Source organism: Branchiostoma floridae, chromosome 7, assembly GCF_000003815.2.
Source record: "Branchiostoma floridae strain S238N-H82 chromosome 7, Bfl_VNyyK, whole genome shotgun sequence".
Taxonomy (NCBI): domain Eukaryota; kingdom Metazoa; phylum Chordata; class Leptocardii; order Amphioxiformes; family Branchiostomatidae; genus Branchiostoma; species Branchiostoma floridae.
Window position 1 is genome coordinate 4,365,149 of NC_049985.1, and position 21,175 is coordinate 4,386,323.

At 39.6% G+C, this 21,175-nt stretch overlaps 3 protein-coding genes across 3 annotated transcripts in view; 1 reads left to right on the plus strand and 2 right to left on the minus strand.

Annotated features, from left to right (window-relative positions):
* Positions 1-6,293, plus strand: part of LOC118419148 (protein furry homolog) — a 49,058-nt gene extending 42,765 nt beyond the window's left edge. The window contains exons 56-63 of the mRNA XM_035825460.1: positions 110-174; positions 1,022-1,120; positions 1,784-1,831; positions 2,086-2,112; positions 4,498-4,608; positions 5,075-5,274; positions 5,730-5,827; positions 6,068-6,293. Coding sequence (XP_035681353.1) covers positions 110-174; positions 1,022-1,120; positions 1,784-1,831; positions 2,086-2,112; positions 4,498-4,608; positions 5,075-5,274; positions 5,730-5,827; positions 6,068-6,228 — 809 coding nt within the window. The 3' untranslated portion in view covers positions 6,229-6,293. The remainder of the gene's footprint in view (positions 1-109; positions 175-1,021; positions 1,121-1,783; positions 1,832-2,085; positions 2,113-4,497; positions 4,609-5,074; positions 5,275-5,729; positions 5,828-6,067) is intronic.
* A 2,539-nt stretch (positions 6,294-8,832) lies between these two features.
* On the minus strand, positions 8,833-13,719 carry LOC118419334 (carboxypeptidase N catalytic chain-like). The gene is made up of 12 exons (XM_035825697.1): positions 13,627-13,719; positions 13,345-13,374; positions 13,030-13,059; positions 12,736-12,909; positions 12,097-12,293; positions 11,541-11,678; positions 11,056-11,183; positions 10,601-10,764; positions 10,172-10,311; positions 9,727-9,829; positions 9,407-9,556; positions 8,833-9,126 (listed from the first exon to the last, which is right to left on the minus strand). Exons 1-12 carry the CDS (start codon positions 13,649-13,651, stop codon positions 9,119-9,121), a joined length of 1,287 nt encoding a protein of 428 aa, XP_035681590.1. The 5' UTR covers positions 13,652-13,719; the 3' UTR covers positions 8,833-9,118.
* A 348-nt stretch (positions 13,720-14,067) lies between these two features.
* Positions 14,068-16,477, minus strand: LOC118419335 (fibropellin-3-like). Its single transcript, XM_035825698.1, has 7 exons — positions 16,274-16,477; positions 15,735-15,920; positions 15,427-15,540; positions 15,064-15,177; positions 14,775-14,888; positions 14,477-14,590; positions 14,068-14,230 (listed from the first exon to the last, which is right to left on the minus strand). Exons 2-7 carry the CDS (start codon positions 15,859-15,861, stop codon positions 14,094-14,096), a joined length of 720 nt encoding a protein of 239 aa, XP_035681591.1. The 5' UTR covers positions 15,862-15,920; positions 16,274-16,477; the 3' UTR covers positions 14,068-14,093.
* Between the last annotated feature and the right edge of the window lie 4,698 nt (positions 16,478-21,175).

Consider the following 21,175-nt stretch of genomic DNA (forward strand, 5'->3'; position numbering starts at 1 on the left):
TTACTTGGATCACTCTTGTTGAAGGCTGGATAAAAACAGTGGTAAGCTGCAACTTTGGTGTGTACATTGCTGAAAGGTTCATCAGTTCCGTATCCTTGACCATCCTTACTGAATATGTTGGAGTTGCTGGTGTCACAGGCAGAGTGTCCGCACATCTTCACAGACACAGAAACAGTACGTACAGACTCACTCATGCAACATACATGTTACATTTTAGTAAAGACTTCAAAGACTGCCAATGTTGAAAGAATTTAGTTCAATTCCTGATAATTTTCCTTCAGTATAAGAAATCGTATTTTGTTGCATTGGATTTTATTTATTTTACAGTAATTAAAATAGTTTTTTGTGAATTCAGGCCTCCTATGATTTGGATAGAACATAGAGATATGAAATTTAATCTTTGACACTTCATTTCTCAATCAGTCCCCTTTGCAGTCCCCGTAGGGCCCCGTAAGTCCAATAACAACAACAAAACTTAAGGTATTGTGATACAGAATGAAGCATGCTTTGTAAAACTTCATTCTTCATTCAATGAGAACTTGAATGTGGTTGATATGCAATATCTTGAGGCTCTTGAAGTTAGACAAGAAAATACAAATTTTTTTTTCTCCTTTCTCTTAAGTCTGTATCAGGGCTCTAGCCAGCGTCCGTTTTTCTGTCAATTGACGGAAATTTGCTGCATCTGACGGAAAAATTTTAAAACCAATCCGTCAACCTTGATGGACAAAAATCCTTGATGGAAGCTACAGGCGGCTTGGGGACGCCGTCCACGGCCGTAAAAGCCACACACTGTTTGTTTTGCTATTGTTATGATTGTTGATAATGTGTGTCGGTGCCCTTTCGCATACGATAATCTCATTAAAAACCTGTTTTTCAAGATCTCAGTTCAGTCTCTCTAACTCCTGGAATAGTGTTTTCGCGGTTTTCGCGACAATGGGAATTGGCTGACGGAAACAAATTTCGAGCTGGCTAGAGCCCTGGTCTGTATTGAATTTCGTGATGATTTTGTTTTCCTGCCCAGATCCTGTCCTGTAAGTTACTGGAGAGACACAAGTTTGCTGTGCTGGAGATACAGGAGCACTACGACACCTACATCTGCAAGAGGGACGCCACTGTGGAGGTATGGACATGTAGCCTGAGTACCATCCGGATAGTAGTTCGCTCCTATGTTCGCCTCTGCTATCCGTCTGGAGACTTGCACATCCAAACCGTTTGGTGGTAACGTCAGTTAATGAGTGAATGTAGGAATGAGTTCTAGAGCGTTTTTTCGATGACAACAGGCCCTCCCGCAAGCAGACGGAGGGCTTGTCCGGTGTTGGAACACTGATTCGAACGATCGTTTGAACCCATTCCATAATTTGCTCATATGTAGGGACCAATCAGCGCCTGCATCCAAAATTTGGACGATTCCAGACCTTTAGATGCTCCGCGTTCCCAGACGGAAACACAGAGGAGCGACTGTATATAGTGTATAATGAATGGCGGAGTGAACTACTTTCCGGATGGTACCCAGGCTAATGGACATGGGGATTACCTTGAATGCATGCAAATCTGGGACCTAACAGAGGATGGATGTAGTTACTGTATTTGGACTTAAAGACTTACTTGTGTCAGAGAGAGAGTTACTCCCACAGTGAATCCACCAAATTTTGTCACTTCTGAGGGGTGTTTTTTTTGGTGGACTATTATCCAGGGTCCTCCACTCAATTTAAGGGGGTAAATGATGTAACTACATGTACATTTATAGGATAAAGATGACTGATCAAGCCATTGTCTTTTACAGTGTCTTGACAAGATCAAGGAGTCATTGAAAAGACAGTCTCTTGGAGAGGTGAGATGATTTTGACAACCATTTTGTGTTTTCGAATTTTGTATGACTGTTCAATCAGGGTTTAGGGTCAAGTTTATGAGTGGATCATATTGTCTATAAAAGTAAGACTTTAATTATAATAAGGGCCAGTCCTGTATTACATGTAAAGTCACTTTCAAACTACTTTTTATTTGATTTGGAAATTCCTTTTTGCCATCAGTTGACCACTTAAAAAACTCTCCTTTGACCTAATAGAGTTTTTTCTGTTGTTTTAGGAGGCTGGAGGCAATGGAGAACAGCAGGTGAGAATGCTCTATGTACATGAAATGCTGTATCTGAACAGATTGGTGTAGCTCTCTGTGTTTAGCCCCTGTCACATATAGACAACCATGGCCCCAGACTTTCTCCAGATAGTCCAGACCATGGTTGCGAGTTAGTCATGAGGAAGGTCATCTGTGGTTGGGAGTTGCTCTGTGAAGTTGCCTACAAAAAGTTGTTTGTGCCGTCTGATTTTGAAAAGTCAAATTTGGAAAATCCACATTCTGCAAAATTTTGCAATCAGAAGAGTAAACTGGAACTAGAATAGGATGTAGTCGAGGGTACTTCAAACCAAGTGCCAGCATCGGTTGGTATATTCTATGTGATCGGTATCAAAGTGGTGGAAAGGTCCTGAATGTGTGACAGGAGCTCTATGCATGTCTTAGTTGTCCCAACAGCGCAGTGTCTGTGTTATTTTTCGTGTGAGGACTTCTTGTATAACATTCAGAAAAGATCCCATCATTACAGGGTCGACTTCAATACTGGTAATAACAAAGTTTCTGTATTCAAACAGAATAGCTTCCATGCATTTTAAAGACTTTTGTGGGTTACATCATTTGCTTTTGGAACATTATTAATTTGATATAAAATGAAGATCTGGTCCAAGAATTTTAAAGAAAGTTTACACTTGGCATCATATATAGTGCAATGCCCCTAGCAGTTACTCGCCAAACTGCAGATAGCAAAATAGACCATTTGAGTATTCGTTCTAATCTAAAGCATTATTAGCATATATCGATGGTAGGTAGCAAAACAATCCGTAGTATATGTTTGTGAAGAAGAAATTTTCACGCGTACTGTTGATGCTTTTTGTCTTTCCACCCCCCTCCCACATCCCTGCCTCCCTCACCAGGAACTGTGTCTTGTAAGTTGATGTTGTGACTGTGATGTGCACTTTGTACATTCCACCATACGTTGTGGTCAGCCGGTGTTCAAACACTCAGAACAGAAGTGCAATAGGAGCAGATCTATGTCAAAGTAGTTGTACAATGTACAATGTAGGTGCAGGCTACGTTGACAAAAGTGGTCAGCCAGTGTGATGTGAACTTTCTACATTCCACCATACGTTGTGGTCAGCCGGTGTTCAAACGCTCAGAACAGAAGTGCAATATGAGCAGATCTATGATTACGGGGAGAATTGTGAAAATTTTAAGTATCTAAAACATTGTAGCCAGGTACTGTGATGTGCACTTTCTACATTCCACCATACGTTGTGGTCAGCCGGCGTTCAAACGCTCAGAACAGATCTAGAAGTGCATTATGGGCAGATCTATGATTACGAAAAGAGAGTTGTGAAAATTTAGATCAGGGCTTGAATTACTTTTTTCTGCATACCTGCACTGGTGCAGGTGGCATTGAAAATTACCTGCACCAGACAAATTTTACCTGCACCTGTCTGAATGAATGAAGTATGGATCATACCAAAATTGTTCAGGAACCATATTTTATACTTAATAGGTGGTAACAGTCAATGCAGCTAATAACAATCCACATGCACCTACATATTTATGTATAAAACCTAGTAGTACATGGACCAGTGCAGCTTGCAGGTAGACACCAGAAATACCTGCACAGCTCCAATTTTACCTGCACTAATCTGCATATGCAGGTGGTATTTCAAGCCCTGTTTAAAGCATCTAAAACATTGTAGCCAGGTCAATGTGGTTTTACTAGGTGCAAGCTACATTGACAAAAACTTGAGCCATTCTGAAATCAATTTTTACAAAAGAGAGTTGTGAAAATTTAAAACATCTATAAAACATTGTGGCTAGGTCAATGTAGTTTTGTTACATGTAGGTGCAGGCTACGTTGACAAAAGCTTGAGCCATTCTGAAATCAATGTTTACAAAAGAGAGTTGTGAAAATTTAAAGCATCTATAAAAATTGTAGCTTCACAAAATGTAGGTCAAAGTAGTTTTGCTACATGTAGGTGCGGCTACGTTGACAAAAGTGGTCGGCCAATGTTCAAACACTCGTACAAATGTACAGAGCACCACACACATGCAATTTGGGCGACTCTTTGTTTATGAACAGTGCTTGGACTTAAAGCTTCTTAAACACAGTAGCTAGGTCTACAGTTGTATGTGGCTTTGCTATGTGCAGGTTACATTCATTGACAGAAAAAAAATTCAGGTCACAGTGACAGAAAAACGGTAAAATCATTCCACCATCAATTTAAAAAAACTATACGGGGATAGCTCTTCTCTATATTTTAAAATTCTTGAAATCGCATAATGGACGTCAATTGCACAAAGGAAAATGTCTAAACTGAAAAAGCAGGCTGTAGATGTTAGCTTTGGGCATGTGTGTTCAGATGTTGACCTTGTCTCTGAGTTGACCTTGACCTTGTGTGACCTTGTTTTGTACAGCAAATCGAGCTGTGTCGGCACCTGTACAAGCTGCACTTCCAGCTGCTGCTGCTGTTCCAGAGCTACTCCAAGCTGGTCAAACTGCTGTCCACGGCCGCAAATGCACCACAGGTACATAAAATGCTCCTGATAAATAGATGCAGAATGATTTGCTTTTGGTTTTGCAGCAACACACTTGTCTTAGTGTCAGGTAACAGTATCAAACCTGTCTACTGCAGCCGATGAGAACACACTACATTTAGCGTAATACTATAAAGATATCTGGGCTTGCATTCTTGGTTTGCTCCAATTACGTGCACTTGGGCAAGGCACTTTCCTTACTTGATTCAGGTGAGAATTAGTATCTATTTGTACCTTTGGTTAGGGATGTGTTTTTGATAGGAATTAAATCTTTTTGCCCTGTATTTGAGGAGATACACACCAGGAACACCTCCAAACTTATCTAAAAGAGCAGCGGTCCATCCTGAGTGTGAAAAGATAAATCCAGTCTTATACAGCTTGGACTGCATGAAATTGGTGTTTACTGGTTAATGGAAAACAAACAAAAGAAGATACAGGTGAGTTCCCTACCCTGCAGGTGACGGACTACTCCCGTGACGCGACAGACCTGAAGGCGCGGCTCCATCAGGCGATCTACGACGTGGACAACGGGAGCGTGCTGCCGCTGGGACAGGTGGACACCGTGTCGCTGTCTCGCCAGGTGGCGGAGGACAGCCTGCTGGAGAACCTGAAGAACGGACAACTCACCACCTGTGTGCAGCTCATCAGGGCATTCAGGTCTGCCATGTTTTTGTTTGTTTCTTTCTTTATTTTTTTATTTAGTTTATTTATCTGGGAAGCATATTGATGATAGGTGGCATTTTTCAATGTTTCTGAAGGGGCAAACGCCAGACATTACATAACAGTTATCAATATCTTATATCAAATTTTATTGTACTGACCACCTGGGTCAGCTGTTTTTTATTATTCTATAACTAATTTAACTGTAATATCCAACACAAAAATTGGACTCCAGTCTTTGTCAAGGAATGAACCATCTTTTGAACAGAGTCGGTGGGTGCCATGATCCACTGCTCACTGAGTCACGTGTGCTATCTGCATAACGTGATGTCATGGCAGCAGTGGATTGCTCATTCTTTGACTGTAGTCTCACTGTAGTATGTAGATGTTTACCCATATATGATGATACATGTAGTTACTAACAGGTACAAACGTTCTTGTTGTCCCACCAGATCCATGTGGCCCAACCTGGTGTTTGGTTCTGCAGATGAGGATGACATGGAGTATCTGTTGGCACTGTTCTGTAAACATGTGGCCGACAATAAAACAGGTTTGTTTCCTTTGTTCTGTTTTAGTTGTTATATGATGGCTGTACTCTTCAGACTTTGAAAGTATGATTCAATACTTTTATTTTGAAGAATAGTGTCATTGGTGGATAACTGTCTGCCATTTAGTCTGTTTCTGAACATTTAGTTTCTTTGCTTTTTGCCTGGATAAAGTCTTGTTTCCAGTCATTGTACAAATTATTTTTTGTGTTGACATCTCACCTCTCACCTCTGACCTGTTGCAGGTGTCCTTGTGATGACCCGAGCAGATACCGACCTCTCCGGCGTCTGCCATCGGCTGATGGAGGTCAACATCCAGCTGCTGTCCTCCCTGAAGTTACTGGAACTCCCCCCAAAGTCTCCCCAGTCCTCCCCTTCAAGTCCATCCCCTACTACCAACCTTTAGCAGTTACTGTAATGTTTAAAGTGTTTAAATTAGGGCTGTCTCCAGGATCCGTCTCTTCCCGCCATGATGGAGATTTGCTTGTTGGGACAGACAGAAACTTCATGACATAAACTGAAAATGTACTTTCATTACAAGAACTGCCAGTTTGAAATGACAGATTTGACATTGAAACTCAACAACATTTTGCTCCCAAACAATGAATGGGACGGGGATAATGTAACACTAGAGACAGCCCAGGTTTGAATTCACCTCAATCTCTGCAACTGGACAAAAATCAGACATTTACTTCTGGATGTTTTGATTGACATCCATCACTCTTCTTCAGCATCACTAAAATGAACTGGCAGAACAGTTCAATAGAAGTAAATCTTTTCCAGTCAGGTTAACTTGTATTGTTCTGCCAGTTCATTCAAGTAATACTGAAGAAGAGTGATGGATGTCACTCAAAACGTCTGGCAGTAAATCTCCAAACTGTATCCAGTTGTAGAGATTGCCTTTAAAAATATTGTTTGCCTGGATGTCTAACTTCCTATACTACAGCCAACAATTAAGGAGTAGCTGTACCCCTCCACAATTTATTTATTGAATATGATTGTTTAGTTTTGTCTATTTTACTCCGACCTGTAGCCCTTCCAAACATTTTGAATGATTCCATCCAAGCTGGGAGTTCAGCAGGGTTGAAGAAGTTTGTAGGGTCACTTGAGATGACCACTGGCTTGTCCCATACCCCAAAGTCAAATCAAGAGAACAGTGTTATAAGGAACTTGTTATAAGTAATGATTCTGTAAGTCGTGGAGTAAGGTTGATTCCTGCCACCAGACAGGCACTTCTGCTTTTCTAGTAAGGACAGCTTTAGGGTGGATCACTCCAGAGAGGCACCTCAATTGTCTTAGTGAGGACAGCTTGGGGTCTCTCACCCAAGACAGATGCATTTTGCTGTCTTAAAGTCCTAGCGCTGTTCTTGACAAGTTCATTCTACTACTATTTTATAAACAATAAGGTTTATAATCACTATGGTATTATAATAGGAATGGTGATAGCTGTGACAAACTGCTTGTATGCTAGCTGGAACACAAAGTGACAGACTTAAAAGTTCGCTAGGAGCTAAATTTTGTATATCTGCTGCAACATTGTAATATTCATCTTGCAGAAGTTATCAGTGAGAGAAAGTGTTCAGTAATAAATGATGTACAATAGACAGAAGTACTTTTGAATGGTATTCAAGCCAGGAGTGTAGGAGTAGGTTTTTGATAAATTTTTATCAATGAATGTGCAAAACAGTAAATCCGAAATGTGATCTCAGCTCATAATATGGGCTTGCAAATTGAGTGTTAATAGGAATTTATTATTTAAATCTATCCTCTACAAGTGTGGCATGTATTCTTTTTCAATCACGTTAATGTTGGAAGACAGATTTTACTGTTATGTATACAAATATGACAATAGTGAAGTTGTATCCAAAGTGCGCATATTTTGTACAAAGAGTTCCCCACAATGGTCAGAGAGCCAGGCTACATGTAGGTACTGGAGACAGGAAATATGTGGATGCACAAATTTTGTTACATCTTATAGATTGCAGTTGAAATTACTTTATACAAAAAGGCAGATGGATATGTGCTGAAAACGGTCAGACATTTCAGGTTACTCTCCAAGCAGAGGTTAGGCTTTTAGCGTTTTTATATTTACTTGTCTTGATCAGGCTTTCTATTTTGTCCTTTTTCTTGAAGTATGCCAGCGAGTTAGGTTTTGACAATACAATATACAATACAAAATAGAAAGCCCGATAAAAACGTCTAAAAAAACAGTCGGAGTCTAACCTCTGCTCGGAGAGTAATTTAAGGTAGCATTTGTTGTCTTTTATCAGTAACTGTAACACTCAGCTGTTTTAAATCATATCCAGTTGATTGAGTAAATTTTGTAGTGAGTATCTCATTTCCAGGATGTCTAAGCTTCATCTGGTTCAGTTGAAGATATTTTAGGCACTTGAATGATGTCTGTCCAACTTTCTCATTACAATGGGCTGTTTATTCACCAGTAACAAATACAGAATGAAGATGCCTTTTATTTCTGATCAACTTTGTACCATGTAGTTCCAATATCACCTGTTTGGACGAAATGTAACATCATATTTGAGTTGACCACTACTGTAGGATTCATCACATTTTTAAGATTTTTGTTGAAGTTACTAGAACCTTCCTCGGAGTTCCTCCTAATGTTCTATGTATATATAGGGAAAAACCACAGTACACAAATAGTGTACAGCACAGTCCTGCCATTGATTGTAGTAGCAAGACTTCTCGTAATATCTAAAAAATAGAAACCTTTTGTGTCATTATTTTTTGTTGTCTACAGACTGCTTTCGATTGTTGGGCTTGATGCCCAGTCATATCGTGTAGAATGTGTTCCTTTGTGATGTACATATTGTATACAAGCTTTTGAAGTATGCTACATTTACTACGCGTACGCAAAACACAATGAAAATTTCATTCATTTTGCCTTGCTTACCTTCAGTATTTACAAAGTATACGGTATACGTTATAAAAATATATAACAACTGTAAATACTCAAGGTTTAAAATGTACAGTGGAGTGTGTTTTTAGTCCGACCTCCAAAGTCTAGCCCGTGGCTTCTCGCCTACGTACATGTAGGTGGCTAATTAATGTCATAGTATTGAAGGATGCCATCTAATAGATTAAGATTTGAAATGACGTCAGCAACATGTAAAGCCTTTGTCTAACTTCATCTAGATGCTTTATCTCAGGACATGATCATGAGAGAAGCTTTAAATTCTAAGTATACACGAGCTTAAGAAGACGATATTCAGTGAATTGTCTGCTGCGATGGGATCCTGTTGCCTCCTTTGCCCGCATGTAGTCGTGGAATCATTTAATTACGGGGCTGAAAATCACAAAAGATAGATAACAGTTATATTATTTCCATGTATCTGAATCTTTAAATTGATACTTGGACAATTCAAACTATGTACTCGAGTTTTTTGTTGCGTTTGCCTCCCTAGCGTTCGGAACGAACACTAGACTAATTCATATAAAATTTAGAAATGATTTTAATAACGTAAGACATGGCTTTTCGATTAAAAATATCAGTGCTGTATAGCACAACACAGCACAATATAAAATAGCATTATTTAAGATAACATGAAACAATACTTAAGATGTACCGTCTTCGAGCTGGAAGTTAAGGATTGTGGCCCCGGCATTTGTTCCAGAAATGACTGTTGCTCCTTTGGTCTGGCTGATGAAGCCCGCGGCAGAAGCAGTGACATTGTACATGCCAGGCTCCAGGAGGCGCCAATAATCACCACCGGTAGCTGCAGGAGAAATGATATTTTGATCACACGAGGTATTTGCATAATTGTTTAGTAAGTCTACCAGTCCAATTACAAACTAATACCAACTGTGTTTGTCTGGGTTGAGCCAAAGATTGTTGATAATGACAGTCCTTCATTAGCTGTAGCACAAAAAGGCATTTCGTAGTTACCTGATAAGACATCGTGGTTGATGCCATTGACCTGAATCCTGGCGTTTGCTATTCCCTGTCCATTTTTCTTGTTGGTAACCATGCCTTTGATGCCAAGGTGAACCTGAAAAAGAATTATAAGGATGTCACTTTCCCCGTAAGTGGTGGAATAACCCAGACAGAGTAGTATAACCCCGTACGTCCACTAGCTATCTACTTAACTTACCTTTCTCTTTATCAGATCAAATCTAAACATTGATTTGGTAATACGGAAGGTAACAGTTACTAAGCAACTGGAGAGATCTTGGATCAAGTTATGTCTTATTACCTGTATGTCTAACTACATTGATATAGTCATAAATATAAGTTTGGTAAGCTGCATCAAGGGATCGCCCAACAAACCGAGTGACTCAAGATCATAATATTCTTCAAACAAAAGGCATGTATACGTAGTGTGTAATCGCACCTTTTCAATGAACGACACGAGGGCATCTCTATTGTTGTTCCATTCCTGTGGAAGGTCCTTTTCGGGAGGGTATTTTGGACATCCCAGTTCCAGTGTTACTTCAAAGCAGTTGGTGTGAAGATAGTTGAAGTCCTGCATGCCTGATGAGGTAACATACTATGATTATGAACTTCCCAATCTGACGAATAACAAGCGATGGTAAGTCATCTACATCGCCTCCGCGAGGACGTATTGCCTTCATACAAATGCACTATATGTCATCGATGCATTTACAATATGCTATTGATGCCGTCGAGAAGGCAGAGTATAAATCATATATTCCTACAGCAACTGTAACCAGGTAAATCCTATATATATATATATACATATCCACAAAGTATTATCTTACACAGCATCATCAAACGGCAAATAAGAGATGGTGTCCTATACCTCCTACAACTGAGTACCACGCCGCTCCGTTGGTGATGCCATTGTTTCCATTATAACAACCGGCTGGTGCCCCTCCTACCATTGTAGCATGTGCCTGCGCGTACACGTTGGACAGATGCTTGAAAAGATCGTCATCTGGTGTCTTGACATCAACATTGTCAGCACTAAATTGGGATAAAATGATAGTGAGATTTCAAAGTAAATAAGGGTCGCCTCTAGTGAATCGTCATGGTTATAGCTATTCCCTTTTGGGGTGTGGCATTCACAAAGATGAGTCACTAGATCCTACTGTCCTTCATCACCTCTATCAAGTCCATGTCGGCGTTTCAGTTTCAATTCGTTGATTTTTCAAGCTGACAACAGGACACACAACTCTTATGGATACAGCTTAACCTCATTAACAAAGAGAAAATCGCGTTATCTGACTGTCATAAATTCACAACGGAGTTACTTACTTCGCGACCTTCCGCTCATCATAGGGGTAATTGACCACAAGGGCGCCATCATGAAGGTTTGCAGACAACACGAAAGGATAGTTTGGGTTCTTGATCCACCCCATCACAGCCTGGACTTCTGTCGGAGCCTGCAAAGCAGTTAAACGTTGTGAGACTATATTTTGTATGAGTCCAATTTCTTGGATTGTGTGATATAATTTTACGCATCCTATGTCAACGGATCACAGATCGATGTCGATTATTTTCATGTTTACACCGTCAGCACACCACTCAATTAGGTGTAACGTAAGCTAAATAAGCGCTCAATATGCATGGTTATTGATACTTGCTATCGCATTCCTGTAGAGAATGGAATGGTTCAACAAGAAGTTTTGTCCTGAATTAATCCCTAAGGGAAATTTTAAAAAATATTGAAATTAACACCAAAATAATACAACTAATGCTCCATGGAAATGTTAAGTAAAGATAAAGAGTGAACAACTTGCCATGTTAAAATCAGCTGGGATGGGAATGTGGTCCTGGTTGACGCCAGTGGCCTCCCCAGCATAGGCAATTTTATTCAAAGCCGGGAACCCGCGGTTGAGATCTTTGCCTTGTGCGTTATTCCTACCAGTCACTTCATCCTAGTGAGTTAAAAAAAGTAACATGTTGAAAGAAATACATGCTCAGAAAATAGCTACAGGTAATCCTAGATTGCCGTAAGGGTATCACAAAATAGGTGCTGTTGAGTTTCGACTTCATAAATAGTCATTTCCCAAAATAATTGAAGTATACCGCTGATTCGGAGATTTATACATATGATAGACGGTGCCATTAATACGGGACTGATGGCAGTTACTTCCAAATAAAGAATTACTTTAAGATAAACACACGGAGCTCGTCGTATTCTCTTCGCAGCGAAAATTAGTGTTCGTTGATATTTGTAAGTGAAGACATTAATTTTCTTATCTTCTTACTGATTGAAAACACCAGCTTTTGACACAAAATAATGCATTCATCATGATAAAGCCGAAAGAAAGCAAAAGTTTTTTTTTTTCTTACATTAACGTCTGCAACCTCGAAACCATCAGGGTTCATGGAAGGCATCAGGTGAATACGGGTATTCTGCACAAGGCTGACGATTCGTTGGTTTCCTGCTGTGAATTCTTCGCAGAGATACTCCGCCAGACACAGCAGAAGTTCGCGACCACGGACTTCATTTCCGTGCATGTTGGCAATGTACTTGAATTCGGGCTCACCTAAGAGACAAACAATTCCCCTTTGATTTACAAAATACTGCACGTGAAGTTACTTACACAAACAGCTTAAAGAGTAGCCCTACCATTGTATTTACGATTAGAGTGTCCACATAATACAGTTCCATAGCATGTACATGTGGATACGGCCATGGCCAAGGGAGCAGTTACTGTACTTGGAACATGCAAAAGTCTAGATGTTATATATACTTTATTACGTACAATTACTTATTACGTACGAAATTCCTGTCCAAATTGCCGTATGTACTTGTGTAATGTACTTTAAAAATAAACAAACTTTACATTTACGTTCTGGTCTGCAAGCCAAACGGCTTGTTGAAATGAACATGGCAAAATCATCTTTATTTTCGGACCGAAAGAAAAAAAGTTGAGTCATGAGCAGGTCAGTTCAACTTTTAGAAATATGTGGTAATGAAGTACTTACCTAATTCATGCATGCCTGGGTTGTCCGAGATTTCTATGACCCAAAGTTTCCTGCCTTGTACGCTTTGACCAACGTTGTACAGTCGAGTTATTGCAGGGCACCGTTTGTTCACATCTTCCATAAACTCTGTCATCTCTTCGTAGTCATGATACTCGCTACATTTCGGTATACCAGCTGTAAAGAAATAGGAAATAGAACAATGTTGACTAAAATGTGGCTTTAAAGCTAATGAGTTTACCGTGCTGTGTTAGACAGAAAAATCAATGCATACAAAAAGAGCATAACATGATTTACCTGTTGTTGCTGTGGGCATCATTGTTCGGTCTGTAGAATATATGAAATCATAGTTAAGTTTGATCTTATCTTCTAAAGATTGACATTTACTACACTGTACTGTGCATTTACTGTTCCACTGGAGGCTACGGCGTTGGTAAGGTTGAAGGCAAGGCCAGCAAAAAGACAATGTTCCCATTAGTTGATGAAAAAATCTATATCAGCAATTGTAACATGCCATTCCTACAATAACAATGTATCCGATGCTTAAAGCTAATGAGTTTACCATGTTGTGGTAGACAAGAAAACCCATGTATACATACAAAAATGATTTACCTGTTGTTGCTGTGGGCATCATTGTTCGGTCTGTAGAATACATGAAATCGTAGTTAAGTTTGAGAAAATCATACCCTTGAGTTTGCAAGTTAAAATCATGTCCGCTCAGTTTTGTGCTATACAAAAGAATGACACATCTTCTAAAGATTGGCATTGAATGCGTTGTACTGTGCATTTTCTGTTCCATTGGAGGCGTTAGTAAGGTTGAAGGCAAGGCCAGTAAAATGACAATTTTCACAAAGTTGATGAAAACTTTACCTAGCCAAAAAGACGTTTACTTACCTACTGTATGTGGCGTGGTTGTCATGATTTCTAACAACAAAACAAATTGATAGTAGTAAGTGAATCATAAAAAGCAGTTAATCTCTTTTTCTCAAAGTTTCCATTACAATCATCCATTTCGTCACAGTACGAGACAAAATAAAACTGTTGTTTCAAAGACAAAAATTGTAGTACTCCCCAGAAGTAGCTTTGTGAATTGCCTTTTTACATTTTACATACATAATACATACATATACTTACATACATTTAAACAATGTCGTTTCAGTAATAATGGATAGACTCCATTATTTTTTGCAAAATACTTAACTAATTACCCCTATACATATATGCATGTTAGAAAATTTTGGCCGAATGAGTTAATTAATTGATGATGTCCATGATATCCACACGAGGCTCCTAAATCTAACGGATGGGAGTACCAAAAAAGACACGATACATTGACAAGTTTAGATATTGTCAATAAATTTTTAATCAATCACAGAGCACTTACGCGTTTGGCAATTATTTCCTGTATATCCCGCTGCACATTGACAGGTGTAGCTGTTGACCCCGTCAGTACAGGTTCCACCGTTGTTACACGGGTTGGGCGTACAGTCGTCAATATCTATGTATAAGAAAGAAAACGTAACTGTTAAAACCACATAAGTTGATATGTGAAATGATAACTAATCTTTGAATTGTGATTGTGCTGGCCTTCATACTTTCTTTCCATTCTTCGTTTGCATAGCGGTCAATCAAACATTATAATCTTATGCTTCTTAGTTCGTTTAATGTTATGAGAAAAGGAAACTGTTTATGCTCAATAGCTTAGTGTGTCTATTTTGAAGTTTAACTGAACAGCCAATCATACCAGTTTCGCAGTTATCTCCTGTATATCCCGCTGCACATTGACAGGTGTAGCTGTTGACTCCGTCAGTACAAGTTCCACCGTTGTTACATGGGTTGGGGGTACAGTCGTCAATATCTACAAGCAATGAACAAATTTTCAATAGTCACTGTCTTTATATTTTACTTCTGTAACTTTGTCGTTATTGTTTATGATAGTGGTGATTTGTAAATGAAGTGCATGAAATACAATGGTGTTTAGGCATGAAAATAAATGGCATTGTTGTGGTCATGTATTTGACGAAATCCGAAAGCGAAGTTACCTGTTTGACAATTATTTCCTGTGTATCCCGCTGCACATTGACAGGTGTAGCCGTTGACACCGTCAGTACAGGTTCCACCGTTAGTACATGGGTTGGGCGTACAGTCATCAATATCTATGTAGAAGAAAGATGCCTTATCCGTTATCTGTTAAAATCCCCATGCATTCATTGTATTCGAAATAATGATTATCTTTTTGATTACGCATGGATGTGATATCATAATTTTGGCATATGTATTGTTGATGTGCCTAATAACGTTATCAAATCACATAGCACGGATCAAACTTACTCGTTTCACAGTCACCTCCTGTATAACCTGGCACACACTGGCAGGTGTAGCTATTTATTCCGTCAGTACAGGTTCCACCGTTGTTACACGGGTTGGGCGTACAGTCATCAATATCTATGGAGAAGAAAGAAAATGTAAATGTAAACACATATAAGTTGTCGATGTGTGAAATGATAACTAATCTTTGAATTGTGATTGTGCTGACCTTCATACTTTCTTTCCATTCTTCGTTTGCGTAGCAGTCAATCAAACATTATAATCGTATGCTTCTCAGTTCGTTTAATGTTATGAGAAAAGGATACTGTTAAGGCTCAATAGCTTAGTGTTTCTAGCTTGAAGTTTAAGAAGAACAACCAATCCTACCAGTTTCGCAGTTATCTCCTGTATATCCCGCTGCACATTGACAGGTGTAGCTGTTGACTCCGTCAGTACAGGTTCCACCGTTGTTACACGGGTTGGGGGTGCAGTCATCAATATCTATGAGTAAGAAAGAGACAGCTGTTAAAAGCAGGAATGATTGGTCAGAATTAAGAATGGTCGGATTTTGGTTGCTCATGGGCGTTAGATAATCTGTTCTACTTTCTTTGTTACAACAGTTAATAAAGAATTCATATTGCCTCTTGATCTCTTACATTTAGTATATGTACTGATGATTGGTACATGTAACTTACTTTCGCAAACCAAGTTGTCACCCACCCATCTACCATTCGTGCACAGCTTTTCTGCTTCGCCACCAGTCTGGACGTAACCGGCTGGGCAGGCGAAAGTGCAAGAGTGGCCAGCTGGGTAGGTTACCATGGCTGCACAATCACTGGTGTAATCCTGGGGGTGGCTCGGTGCACCGTTACAGGGTTCGCCTAAACAGAAAGATCATCAAATTGTTATCTGTTTCCAATTCAAAAGATTCTTAAAAGGCGCCAATGTTTTTAAATACACAATGGAATCATGATATGAAAAGCGATACTCCTAGGGACATGTAGTCTGTTAGGACATGAGTCTCTAACAGCCAATGACATCTCTCGAAAGCAATGGTCTTCACAGAAATCAACCGAGAAAGAGCTTTCATGTAATGTTTGGACTTTCGTTTATATGTTCACTTTCTGGTTCACGGTTCACACTCTCGGAAAGCTGGCTTCCCTCATATGATAGAGTAACTGATCTAGCAGGGACAGTTTGCATGACACATTGAACAAATTAATTGAATACCTACAATTACACCGCAGATCCCTTGTTCCAGACCATGAAGGGCGTCGGCGCCGCCGCTTGGTCTTGCATCGCCGTCTTGACGCTCCACTTCCTGTTTCACATCCCTCGTTACACGTAAAAGTGCAGACAGTCTTTCTGGGATATCGTCCGTCAGCAAGTTGTCCTTTGTTGCATACTGACGTTGTGTTAGGGATCTCCAGTGCCGGACATCTCACTGAGGACATGCCGCTTTTTATTGCATTGAGTTTGTTACAAACTTACAAATGCCAACGTCACGTCATTACCAAGACGACTTTTTTTTCTTTTATGCTTTCCGAAGCAATGAAAAAATTAATTGAAGCAATGTCAGATTTATTAACATTTAAGAAATTCATGCTTAATAGAGGTTACATAACATACGTCTTCCGTTGACAGCAGTCACATAGAGCACCAGGGCAGCGAAGATGATGATCCTAAACATAAATGCATACATAAATACATTTAGAATATGAAAATCAAATCGCGCCACTATAGTATGATATTATGTTCATAAGGTGGTGTTGTCACTTCTGTGACATCAGTGTTAGGGGTCACGTAATCTCCTGTTCCGCCATGGCTGTGTTCGTGAAGACACATTGTGAATAAACCTCTCCTCTGACTCCAAGTGGCATCGCACCTTCGAGTCATCCATCCCGCATCTCCGAGTTGAACAATGGCGCCGTACCAAGCCAAGTCATGCTTTCATATACAAATGTTATCTACTTCACCAACTCACATGCATTACAACAATGCACCGATAGGCTTCTTCAAGGGTGATAACTGAGCAAAGGAAAGGAGCAGCGTGATATTTTACATTCAGGTAGATTAGAAAGTGATGTACACAATTGACTACAATTATGCAAATAATGACCGAAGAATGAGGGGAATCTAGATTTCATCGTTTCCTTTGAGAGGACTCCAATGCATATAATGTATGTAATCTATAGTAGGCGGATTATTTACAGATGCACAATCTGTATAAGGAGGAAATAGCATATCTCGACTGTTTCACATACATTTAATGCATGCAAAATATAACATAAACATATACTGTACGAATTATCTACATAATCAATGCCAATGGGCCATGATTCAGCTAAGTGGCAAATGTGACATGTGTAAGTTAGTGAAAGATGTACATAACTATACATATATGATGCAAAGGTGGAAGCATAATACAAATTTTTCATGGAGGTATGAGTTCTCCGAACTCTTGTTGGTAAAGAACTGTCAAGTACAGAACATTGGACGGTGATATAATGCAACATAAGGAGGTGGGTTATTTAAAAAAACTTCGCAACGGTTTGTTTACTGATTAAAACAACCTATAACGCCAGTCACTGTAGCGTTATTGTTTCCAATTTTGCACGCTTAATTTAAGCGTCACCCTGTAAACGTCACCCTGTTAACGACAGGTCGGATTGGTTGAACGTCAGAGTTTCTAAATCCCCAAGAAGTCGAGCGTATTTTCGCCTGAAATTCTAGTGTTGTATTGGACGGGACCTCGACGACATGCTTGCACATGATCCAAGCACTAAGTAACATGCAACAATTGAGAAAGGACCGGCCTTATCGATATCGCTGCTACTGTTTGCCATATGATGTGAGATGAATATACTAATATGAACCGGTTAGTCTTCTTCGGCCTCACAAATTCAACAACGTGTTTTCAAGCCATATATAGCAAAGTGATTGTAACAACGAGGTAGCAGTGTCCAGCCTACTTCTATGGACGCCAGCTGAAGGGAATACGAGGCAGGGAAGATGTGCTGAGAAGGGACACAGAACTGAAGCCATGAAAAATGCAATGCTGGACAGGGACTTCTGGGCAGCCACAGTGTGGTTCGGGTTGCAGGGAAGAAGCGGCACCCGACATAAGTCACATAAGTCAAGATAGTAACATTTAGCTGTCTAGTTACTGTTTAGCTGTCAGCTAGTCTAGTCCGATGCCGGGCGAGACTACAAGCTTCCCGGCATATACAAAATGTATTATTTCCCCCGGCATAAGAAATTTCCCAGTGCAAACCTTGCTTCGATGTGTTGAAAATGGCCAATCACCCCACCACCACCACAATATCAAAAGTAGGCGTCGGTTGTTGATATAAACGTACACGTACGAATTCCCAGTTCACTCGATTTGCAACTTGACATGACATCAGACCATTTGCAAATGACCACATCTTGAGTCAAATCCATCTAAATGTTTAGCAATAATTCTCACAGACTATCAAATTCATCTTAATCTTTAACAGTAATTCTCACATGCTATCAAATAGTTTCTACGGTACCATTGCGAGGATCGTTAACTCGGACTCACCTCATTGTATCTCGTCAAGGAGCTGCCGAATTCTGGACTCGCTTCAAAGAGGGTGGCAAGTTACTGATTGTAACACGTACAACCCAATGCACTATATATTATGATATGAAATGGTACTACCGGTCACCGACGCGAGTCATTTTATCACGACGTTGGATAAAAATACACTAATGACGGTCAAACAATTAGACATATGACGTAGGTGCCTCAGGGTCTTTTTACTTACGGCTTTTTTTAACTTCCTCCTGGCATGAAAAACGGACAAGATTGAGAAAGTGGTAAATAACTTTTATTGCATATTTGTTGTAGCCATGTACAAAATGGCACTTTTCGTGCCAGTGTGGCTGTCAAAGATGGTGCAACACTAGGTGCGACGCAAAGCTGATCACTACTAGACTTGACAAATTGTCATTATTCTATATGTTTTAGTCATTTTTCTAAGTGCAATATTTCATAGTAAGTTTTTTTCAATTGTAACTACATCAATAGATTTTAATTCCATGTGAATCATGATATCAATGAACATGTAACAAAACGTGAAATTCAGCCAACTGTCTGCAAAGTGTTTTAGTGCCATAAAACCATTCCTTGTGTCCATCCTTCCTTCGTTCGGTCCTGCCGTGTCCGTCGGTTCCGTTCCGTGTCGGTTCCTTCCTTCCGTTCGTTCCTTCCTTCCGTTCCTTCCTTCCGTTCCTTCCTACCTTCCTTCCTACCTTCCTTCCTTCCTTCCTTCCATCTTTCTTTCATTCTTTCATTCATTCATATCCGGAAATGACACTTCATCAGCAGATTATGATTAGAGTCAACTCTAGATCTTGGAAGAAAAGTTCCTGGTTGTACCACGTACTACCGGTCACCGACGCGAGTCATTTTATCACGACGTTGGATAAAAATACACTAATGACGGTCAAACAATTAGACATATGACGTAGGTGCCTCAGGGTCTTTTTACTTACGGTTTTTTTAACTTCCTCCTGGCATGCAAAACGGACAAGATTGAGAAAGTGGTAAATAACTTTTATTGCATATTTGTTGTACACTCGTTCTCATTTAAATGTCGAAAATGGCATTTTTGTGGTCGAAAAATAAATCGGCTTCATTTTCAGTGAAAACTACCTGGTTGTTTAGGAAAATTCCTCTTTTAACCATAGCCAAAAAATGGCAACTTATTATTTTCGGTCCCATTGGTAATACATTACAGGGCGGGTAACAAACGTTACATATGTTTTAACATATGTTTTATAAAGATGATAAATATGTTGTTTTCGTTGTATTTGTGATACCCGGAAATGATGACTAAGTGTCTCAGCACCTCCATATAAAAAACTAAAGAACTTTTCAAAGATGTTGCAAGGTGTCATACCCGGAAATCACACTTCTTCTGATGATTGTAATTAAAGTCAACAGAAAAGTTCCTGATTGCACCACGTACTACCAGCCACCGACGCAAGTCCCTCTATCACGAGTTTGGGCAAAAATAGATACACTAATGACATCAATTAGACGTATGACGTAGGTGTCTCAGGGACCCACAATTTTTTATCCAAACTTCCGCCGGACTTGAAGTTGCATGAGAAAGCGGACAAGATAAAGAAAGTTTCTTGATGACATTTTAGTACCTGTTGTAGCTATGTGCAAAATGCAGCGATCTGATCCCGTTTGAAAGAAAAATAAATAAAATGGACGTTGTTGACAACGTCCACGATATACAATCAGAGTATTCTGTAACATCGTACCTCCAGCATTACATTGTTCGTGTAGAGGCTGAAAATTAGTGTATCAACAGGACACGTGTTTGAAATTTGTATATTAATAGGTAATAATTTGATAATCGTTCCAAACAAGTTGATGAAGATGTCAACAACCCCATAAATAGTTCATCGACCCCATTGTCAATCGTATTTTCAACTTCGGTCCATTAAGTACATGCTTTAGAACAATGTGATTCCCTGCAATATTGTCTTAGTGTAGGACAAAGAAAGGGAGTTCTTTTTCACGTTTCCTGACTTTGACCTTTCTGTGAAAATTTTGTTTTTATTTCTCCCTTCCCACTGGTTACAAGTTACACTGTATTGCTTTTGTTAACAGCATGCATAAACACGTGTTTAATCTGGAAAAAAGGCTTAGTTTATCTTTTTTTTAAATTGCAATGTCAGCGCTATTGTTTCCGATTTCTCACGCTCAATTTAAGCGTCATACTGTCAAGGACCTATGCCCCGATTGGTTGATCATCAGACGGTCGCCTAAATTCAAATTCGCCAAATAGCCGAGTGTATCTTTCGCCCGAAAATGTAACGTTTAAGCGTTGATTTGGACAGGACATTTAAACGACTTTTTAAATGTAAATCCAGGACTGCCTGAAAGCAGATCAAGGTTCGACCTGAGTGTACACTCCTAGTTAAACAAATAAATCAATCAAATCAAATCGTACGAGGCTAACCAACAATGAGTTAAAAACTGAAATTTCACCCCTATCGCTAATGAAACATTCGAAAGGGGGTCAACCCCCCTTCCCAGACGCCCCAGCCCAACAGGTGAGGTCACACCTGGGGACTTCCGGTTTCGTGGTGC

Coding starts and splice junctions, on each gene's coding strand:
- LOC118419335 (XM_035825698.1), bottom strand. CDS start 15,861: ATGGTAACCTACCCAGCTGGCCACTCTTGCACTTTCGCCTGCCCAGCC. Junction 15,178..15,426: donor AGGAGATAACTGCGAAACTG/GTAGGATTGGTT, acceptor TCTTCTCCATAG/ATATTGATGACTGTACGCCC. Junction 14,889..15,063: donor AGGAGGTGACTGTGAAACGA/GTAAGTTTGATC, acceptor TCTTCTACATAG/ATATTGATGACTGTACGCCC.
- LOC118419334 (XM_035825697.1), bottom strand. CDS start 13,651: ATGACAACCACGCCACATACAGTAG. Junction 11,184..11,540: donor TCCCAGCTGATTTTAACATG/GCAAGTTGTTCA, acceptor ACTGCTTTGCAG/GCTCCGACAGAAGTCCAGGC. Junction 9,830..10,171: donor TCGTGTCGTTCATTGAAAAG/GTGCGATTACAC, acceptor ATTCTTTTTCAG/GTTCACCTTGGCATCAAAGG.